We start from the raw sequence: 8,815 nt of genomic DNA, 5'->3' as shown, positions 1-8,815 counted from the left end.
AGTACTCGGGAAGTACTCGGCTTAGGCAGAGATTACTCGGGGAGTAATTGGCCTGGGAGACCAGTACTCGTGCCTCGGCAGCCTACCTTGTAGCGAGTACTCGGAGCCTAGGAGGGACTTTTACAACCATGCCCCCCCCCCCCCCCCAGGGCTCAAAATTACGATTTTACACCAGTTTATTATTTTATACCCACTTTAAAATTACGGTTTTGCCCCCAATTTAAAATTACGTCTTTGCCCCAAGTTCAAAATAAAATTATGCTTTTGCCCCTAGATAAAATTTACGATTTTCCCATCGGTTCAAAAGTACGATATCACCCTGAATTCAAAATTCTGTTTTTTTCCCCTCAGTACAAAATAAAATATAGTTTTCCCCTAACTAAAAATTAGGATTTTACCCTCGGGAAAAAATGGTTTTTCCCCCAAGTAAACACAAAAATATGACTTTGCCCTAGCTAAAAATCGTGTCAATGAGCTGCCTAATACTCTTTTTACTTTTCTTTTCTAGCAAACCTATAGTACTGTTTTTTTTAATTGGTTGAGAATTATTCAGCCACCGCCCCGCAACGCGAGCAGAGCATCACCTAGTATTGTACAAAATACACGTCGATCATATTTTCTCCATCAACGTTTTGCACACCCACGACTAGATATGAACAATATGTAGTCAAGATTATAGAACTTTGACCAATAAACTCCGGCCACAGGTGACAGGCCCACAAAAATGACACCACTACAAAATATGCATGTATTCAAAATATATGTAAATGGTTACACTATTAGTATGATGACTTTACAATGACACCACTACAAAATATGCATAGTATTCAAAATATATGTAAATGGTTACACTATTAGTATGATGACTTCACAAACTAAATATTTATTTACATATTTCTGTTGACAATATAAAGTACTTTTTGACGATATTTCTGTTGGCATGTTTTAATCATTATGTTCAACTTAATTTTAGCTAAATAACTAGTAGAAGTGTTTGTGAATAATGATAAAATATAGAATTCGATCACTACATTTGGTAAAGGATGATGTCAGAATTCTCCTTCCTTGTTTTAAAATCACTAACAATTTATATAGTAGTGGATCTACAAGAAAACTTCAGAGTTATCTTAAATTTTTTACCTACGGTCGCCACTAAAAATTGGAGGGCTCTTAGGGGCCATGTGCGGCTAGTAAAAATGGGGCCTAGATTATTTTTTTTATCTAAGGTCATTCCTGAGAATTCAAGAACCATTAGAGGCCATGTACAAGGGGTGTTCATCGAATATCGAATTTTCGAACTATTCGAATAATTTTTCCTTGAATTCGATTAAAACCTACCGAATTCGATTCGAATTCGTATTCGAATAAAAAACCCAATTCGTATTCGATTAAAAATTTGAATTCGAATCGAATTCGAATAAATTCGAGTTAATTCAGATTCTTTAAAAACATGTAAAAAACTTTCAAAATGAAACATAAATTTTAAAGCAGCCATAAAGCACGATATCAACTTAAAAAGTTCTAAATAAAGTACCACAAGTCTAAAATTCAAAACGAGAAGTCGGGAATAACCACTTCACATTACAAGTTAATATTTTTACGCTTAGAAATCTATTGATAGATTTGTTACTTAGGTTTTAGTAATGTGTCATGTAGTGGGTTTGGTAATGGGTAATTTTAATACTTGGAAAAAAATTGAAAATAATTTATAGTATAGCCTAATAAAAGTTATATATGTATTATATATAAAAATAATAAATAAAAATGTATAATTTTTATTCGAATTTCGAATCGAATCGAATTTGAAATTATAAATCCGTATTCGATTCGTATTCGATTTACTTGACTCGAATTGAATCGAATTCGAGTTCGTATTCTTATAATCGAAACGAATTCTTCATAATCGAATCGAATTTAAACGAATTTTAAATTTTTCAAATTCGAAACGAATTCTGCACACCCCTACCATGTACGCCTAGTATATATATGATTACTAAGTTGCAGACCTATGTGTTACATAGGTTAAATAAAAAAAATATTAAATTAGTTAGAAAGTTTTTTCTTTGAACAGCTTAATTTTGTCATCAATAGGATTTGAATGCTTACCACACGGGAAAGCGAAGTTTTATCCAACACCTTAATAACACTAGGCCAAAAACCCTTTGGTAGAAATAGTTAAATATTTAGTAATAAGATTGAGAAATTATAATATAATAATTTGAGATAAGATTTAATTGAAATTACGTATTAATTGTATAGATACGTGTGTTGTGAAACCTTTTTGTTTTTTGAATGGCTAAAAATCATTACATCTACCATTTGTAGGATTTAAACCCACAACAACTTGGTTGAGGATACTTCACTTTACCACAAGACTATCTTTTAATTACTTGAAAGGAGTTAATCAATATTTCTTAATTCATACTTTTTAATAGAGTGTTACACTCTAATTAAATGAGAGAAAAACAATTTAACTATAGGAACCAAATATAATTTTATTTATTACATTCTAAAGTACAAGTTATATATATTTTTTTGGGTGTACCACACGAGAACGTTACCATATAGTTTTCTGTAAATCTTTAAATGTTACTTAGAAGTTTCATAAATAGTATTTGGTTTATAATAGAAAGATCATCAACAATAAAAAGAACTTCTTATTAATAAACTAAATTTAACACTAAATAAAATGATAAATAAACAAAGTAAAATTAAAATAAAACAAACAATAAATGCTTACAATAAATTAAATAAAATCGATCAATGATTAAATATTAAATAAAATTTGAGTATTGAGATGTTACTTTTAGTTTTGGAGACGTGTGTTTACTTTTATGAATTCCGATGCGGTTATATTAATTAATATTTAAGTTCATCTTCTCCAATTTTTTTTTACCTGTGTTGTTGCAACTAATTAGTGATTTTTTTTTTCAGATTATGAAAAAAAACCAAGTCACTAAAAATAATCAAGTTTCATAATTAGTTCATTACAATCGTTTAAAAAAATACCAAACAACTTTAAAATTATCAAAATTAAGTATCTTTTACCTTTACAAAAAAAAAAAAAAAAAAAAAAAAAAAAAAAGGATCTCTAAAGAGTAATTTTAATGAAACAATATCGAAACTATATATGATTTAACAAGAACTCATTAAAGCAATGTGACAATATCATGTAATGGTAGTCACTATTGAATTGAAGTATTCAGAAATAAAAGTACATAACTTGGTAAAAAAACCTTGTTTACGTGTGTTTGACAATATCATGCAAAGACCACCCTAAACTCTGCAGGCCGTTATCTTACTATATAAAACCTACCACCCTTTTCTTCCACCATTTGACCACCTTCTAAATCTCATTCTTCTCCGTCAATGGAACCCGACAAACCGCCGGCAGAAACCTCCGACGACCTAAAACAACAACAAAGTACAACCCACACACAAAGATCATACGAGTGCAATTTTTGCAAAAGAGGATTTACTAATGCACAAGCACTAGGGGGCCATATGAACATCCACCGTAAGGACAAAAACAAGCTCAAACACTCCTCCTCCTCCTCCACCACCACACAAGCGGAATCGCGCTCTCCCACCCGCTCACAACCAAGCCCCATCACCGCCACTACCGCGGCCACTAATCCTTTTTCACTCTCTCATCAAGGGAATTGGTTTTCTTCCACTCCCCAAGATGAAATGAAGCCACTACACCTTTTCGACTACCACGACACCACCACGGTTCCACCACACATTCATCAACTGGAAAACCCTCCATTGCAAGATGGGGATGTAGACCTTGAGCTGAGATTGGGACATGTTGAACCACCCCAGGAAACTATGTCGGAGAACAATATTATTACCACCAGAAAGTTCTTTTGACTGCTTCAAATAATTAATCATTAAGCAGGAATTTGTTTATGAATTATGATGTTGACTTGGTATTAAATTTCTAATCATATTCTTTGATTTTGTTTCGGTTTGTTATGAAAAAAAAAAAAAAAAAAAAAAAAAAAAAAAAAAAAAAAAAAACTAGGAAACCAAGGTTTCATATTGACTCTTTCATATTTGTTATTATTTTTTCATGTATTCATTCTTTTGTTTATATTGAGCAATCTATGTGCTGTTTTTATATATTTACAATTTACTTGTGTGTAGTTATTCTTTTTTGTCCGTCTTTGTGCCTTTTGATCGATGATTCCACTGTCTTTGCCTCCTTTTGGATGGTTATTGGTTAAGATTTTGTCGTAGTCATGAATAATATTATATTTAAGTATTGTTTGGTTGGTTAATAATAAGAATGATGTCAGGTAATGAATTGTCACATACTTCGACAGTTTCTAGATCATTTCAACACATATTTACAACTTACAAGTGAAGTTTAAATGGACCGAGCATTCACAATGATAATCCTAAAAAAATATGTGACTAGGTTTCACTACAAGAAAACGGAGTAATAGAAGCGACAAATGTCGCCGCTAAAGACACTGATCTGCGCCGCTATTGGTGTCGCCGCCATTGCTCAATATTCTTGTAGTGTTTAGTTATATTATAAGGAATGGTTGTTAGTGTTTTTTAATGGTTGCGAGTGAAAAAATAAAGAAAAATATATGAGAAAGTTATTGTCCATATGTTCATATGTAAATATATGGGGAAAAAAATTGGAGAGAGAAAATTTTATAATTTTTTTAATATTTTTAGAAATAGTTGTGAGAATAGAAATATTATTTAATTGAAAAAAATAGATAAAAACACTTGTTTTTAATGTAAATATATAAATTTAGATAAGGAATTCATTACGAATGGTTTTAGAAAAAAATACTGCATCACATGGATGGTTAAAATTGGTACGTAGGTACGTATCTCAAAACTTATGTGGTTTTTATCTTAGGATTATTATTTTATTATTTATCAAAATTTAAATAAAATTAATGTTTTATTTTAGTATATATGAATACAAACTCATGTTGATAGTATCACAATAAATAATTAATTAATAGTGGTGTCTTAACTTTTTATTTTAAGTTTCAATTAAGTGTTCAAATCATGAAAATATATTAAACCAAATATTTTATTTTATTATTATCAAGTTAAATATTATTGGTTCAATTATAAACAAGTTTATTTATTCGATACCATACGAACAATATAGGTATTCATTTTTGTGCATTTCTCAATGTTCCTACGGTACTCTCGCGATAAACCAATCCGATTCCAACCAGAATAACATTGGTATCGGTAAAACCGTTGTTAGTTACCACTATTCATAACACGTATAAGCTTAGTCGAAGACAGAGTTGTATTCTCCCATGTAGTCATTTTTATATAGAGTGTCCGTTTTATACCAGTCTCATAATGATCCGAACCGATACCAACAAAAAAACCCACCAAGAAGCACAAGGAAACCTACTGTTAAAATTAATTTATCTCTTCTATTTTAATACTTTTATCAATAGTTCGCTCTAAACCGGTACCCTAATTAGATCGGTCTATATGATGTCTCTACCGGCTATCAGTGGCGGAACTAAAAAAAATTCAGGGGTATCCTATTTTTTACCGTACATTCATAAGACGTAAAAAATATTACCGTACACTCAGTAACGGATAGAGGATTTTATTTGTATGGGGTCACTGTTTATAGATGTTTCAAATTTCTGACTCAGTTCTGGTCGGGTTATAACAAAAGTTTTTGTATTTTCTAATGTGTACTAATAATTCATCATGAACTTTAATTTAGTATATTCGTTAAAGTGTTTAAGGTTTTTATTATTAACTACCTTATATAATCCCAACTATAAAGCATTTTTACATCACGGAAAATGTTATCTAGTCAATTATATGTTTAAAATATAAAGAAATAATTTATGATAACATGCTCATATAAGTAGTAAGTTATAAATAAAATAAATTAATAGATAATAAGTTGATTAAATAGAATAATAATAATATATAAGTTAATAATAAAAAATTAAAAGAAAGAAATATATAAATGAAGAAAATAAATAAATAATGGACATCAAGATGACTGACAATTTTACAATTAATAAAGAAAATAGAAAACTTTGAATAAATTAGACAGAGTAATCACGTAGGTTGGATACTTTTTCCAAATTTCAAGAAATGTTTTTTAATAAGAACATTCTGGTTTTAAAATTCACTCTTTTTCTTCATCAAGGTTTCTACAACTTCGAGAGTTCAACTATGGTAATTTAACTCTTCTTTTTTTTAATAAAAAAATATTTCGTTTTCTTCTCATCTCTTTCTAATATTGCATTCAGGGGTATCCTAATATTTGTTCAGGGATCTCCGAATACATAAAACGGAAAAAAATTAAAAAAATTACACTTCGTCAAGAAAGTTGAGAGATATCCCGGGCAATCCCTAATCCTCATATAGATCCGCCGCTGCCGGTAATACATATTGTTTTTGAATCGAATTTTAAAATATTGAGACTACGTAAGAATGAAGTGGTCTCGAATGATGCAGGTAAAAATGATTTATGGCTCTAGGTGTTTAGGCTCAAGATGCTTTAGCCAATTATATGGTTTTTTTTTTTTTTAAAGGCAAACAACTCTTCATTTCATAACCAATATGTACAGTACACCACAATAAGCAAGGAGCTTATTTGATCAGAAGCCCACAAATCGCCCCAGCCCATATTACATTTAACCCGATTACAAAATCTAAACCCAACCCATGTTACAGATCGCCCTTTTTAGTATCCGCATAAATTATTCGATCAAATGTCAAAGGAGCACCATTTTCCCCAGTCTTTTGTGATTTCTTTAGCTCTATTTGTTATCCATAGGTGTGATTGTGCCTTTATTTCGCCTAGTAGTTCTTCGAAGTTAACTTTTTTCCTGCGAAAGATCTTGTCATTTCTGCCTTTCCAGATGATCCAGCATGTTGTTAGTATGATTGCATATAAAGCTTTTTTCTTTGATTTTTTGAGTCCATTTATGTTGCTGCTTTCCAAAAGTTCCCGGAAGTTGAAAGCGAATATTGGAGAGATGTTGCACCATTCCGCCACCTTTTGCCATATGTTTGAAGCCACGTAACAATGGATTAGTAGATGATCAGCATTTTCGGGATAGTCTCCACAAAGGCTGCATAATGAAGAGGATTGAACGATGTTTCTTTTGATAAGACCTTCCATTGTTGACAGTCTATCTTGTTCCGCTCGCCAAGCTAATATGTTTACTTTCTTTGGCACCCAAGATGACCACTTGAAGGGATAAAACGGGGCTGCGTTTGCAGCCAACAAGTCACGGCATGAAGCTGTTGTGAAAGTTCCAGATGAATCAGCCAGCCACTTCCAGTTGTCTCTTGCTGAAGATAACGTACACGTCCGGATCAAGTTGTTACAAGCTGCCAGCTCGTCTTGTTCCAGTACCTGCAATGGTTCTCTTTTCCATGCCCAACCCCCACCCTGAAAATTACCCGGTACAGATAAACGGGCTGCAACAGTGCAGCCCTTGTTAGATTCTAAGGCAAACAGATTTGGAAAGGTGTACCTGAGCGGTGTTTCCCCGAGCCAGCAATCGAGCCAGAACCGTGTATGCAAACCGTTACCAATAACCCCTTTGAATAAGTTCTCAACCATGATATTTACCTTCTCAAAGTCTTTCCCCACTTTGTTGATCGAGTTCCAAACCCCGGGTATAGATGCTTTTATGGGCAAAAATGTCCACGCTCTCTCATTGTGATGAATTGATTCGATGACTTTTTTCCACAAGCCAGAGCCTTCACATTTATAACGCCACCACCACTTTAGAAGAAGGCTCATGTTCATATGTTGAAGAGAACCGAGGCCTATACCACCTTTGTCTTTGGGGCCGATTACCCGTTCCCACGAGACCCAAGACGTTTTATTTTTCTCATCCGAGCCTCCCCAAAAGAACCTCCTTCTCAGTTTCTCCAAATGGTCAATAACACAATTCGGAGCTCGGAAAAGGGAGAAATGATAAATTGGGAGGCTATCCAAAACTGCTTTTAGCAACACCACTCGCCCACCGATTGAAAGGTTTTTGGCCTTCCATTTGGATAGTCTTGAGTTGCAAATGTCTATCACGTACTTCCAATTTTTTGCCTGGTTCATATTCGCCCCGATGGGGACCCCGAGGTACTTACAAGGAAGGTTCCCTTTATGCACGTTGATGTTCTCGGCCATCCCTTCAATTAGTTCTTCGGCTATGCCGAAACCATAAAGATCTGATTTGTGGAGATTTAATTTAAGTCCGGAGATTAGATGAAAGCATCTAAATAAGCGGACCACTGTAACAACCCGCACCTTCGTGCGTTGTTACTACTCGACACACTCGTTACGCCTAGCACCGGAGATTCGGATCATAATGTAATCATACCAATTTTATCGCTAAATCGAAGTATAATCGAATAATTACGCATATTCTATCGCTATTACAAACCTATTTTGCATAACACTCACGATGATGTCGAATATGGGCCTAAACTACCCTTCTCGATGAGCGTGAGGTGTCAAAATGTGAGTAATCAACGCTAACGAGGGTTATCGGGTGAGTACTATGACTCTAACCGTCATGACGATGATGGCAATATGAGTAAGTGGTGCCCCGATAATCATTGTGGCACATCACATCGAAGAACGCACTCGAAGGCACGCGTAACTCGATCACCGCACTGAGAATTGGATACATAAATACGTATATACGGCCCTTTTGTGATTAATAATAATAAATAATTTAATAATTATATAAATATATGAAAATATGGCTCAAACCGTCGAAATCGCACCAAAAACGGGATCAAAAGGCTTCCGAACGGATCAATTCGATCAGGCTAGTCC

At 33.3% G+C, this 8,815-nt stretch overlaps 1 protein-coding gene across 1 annotated transcript; it reads left to right on the top strand.

The window, feature by feature from the left end:
- Window positions 1-3,369: 3,369 nt before the first annotated feature.
- LOC110942736 (zinc finger protein 11-like) lies at window positions 3,370-3,873 on the top strand. The gene has a single exon (XM_022184501.1). The coding sequence runs from the start codon at window positions 3,370-3,372 to the stop codon at window positions 3,871-3,873; it is 504 nt and encodes a 167-aa protein (XP_022040193.1).
- The last annotated feature ends 4,942 nt before the right edge of the window (window positions 3,874-8,815 follow it).

The sequence above is a fragment of the Helianthus annuus genome, chromosome 5 (genome assembly GCF_002127325.2).
Source record: "Helianthus annuus cultivar XRQ/B chromosome 5, HanXRQr2.0-SUNRISE, whole genome shotgun sequence".
NCBI classification, from domain to species: Eukaryota; Viridiplantae; Streptophyta; class Magnoliopsida; order Asterales; family Asteraceae; genus Helianthus; species Helianthus annuus.
The sequence above is the reverse complement of the archived record's forward strand: the minus strand, read 5'-3'. Positions and strand labels throughout refer to the sequence as shown.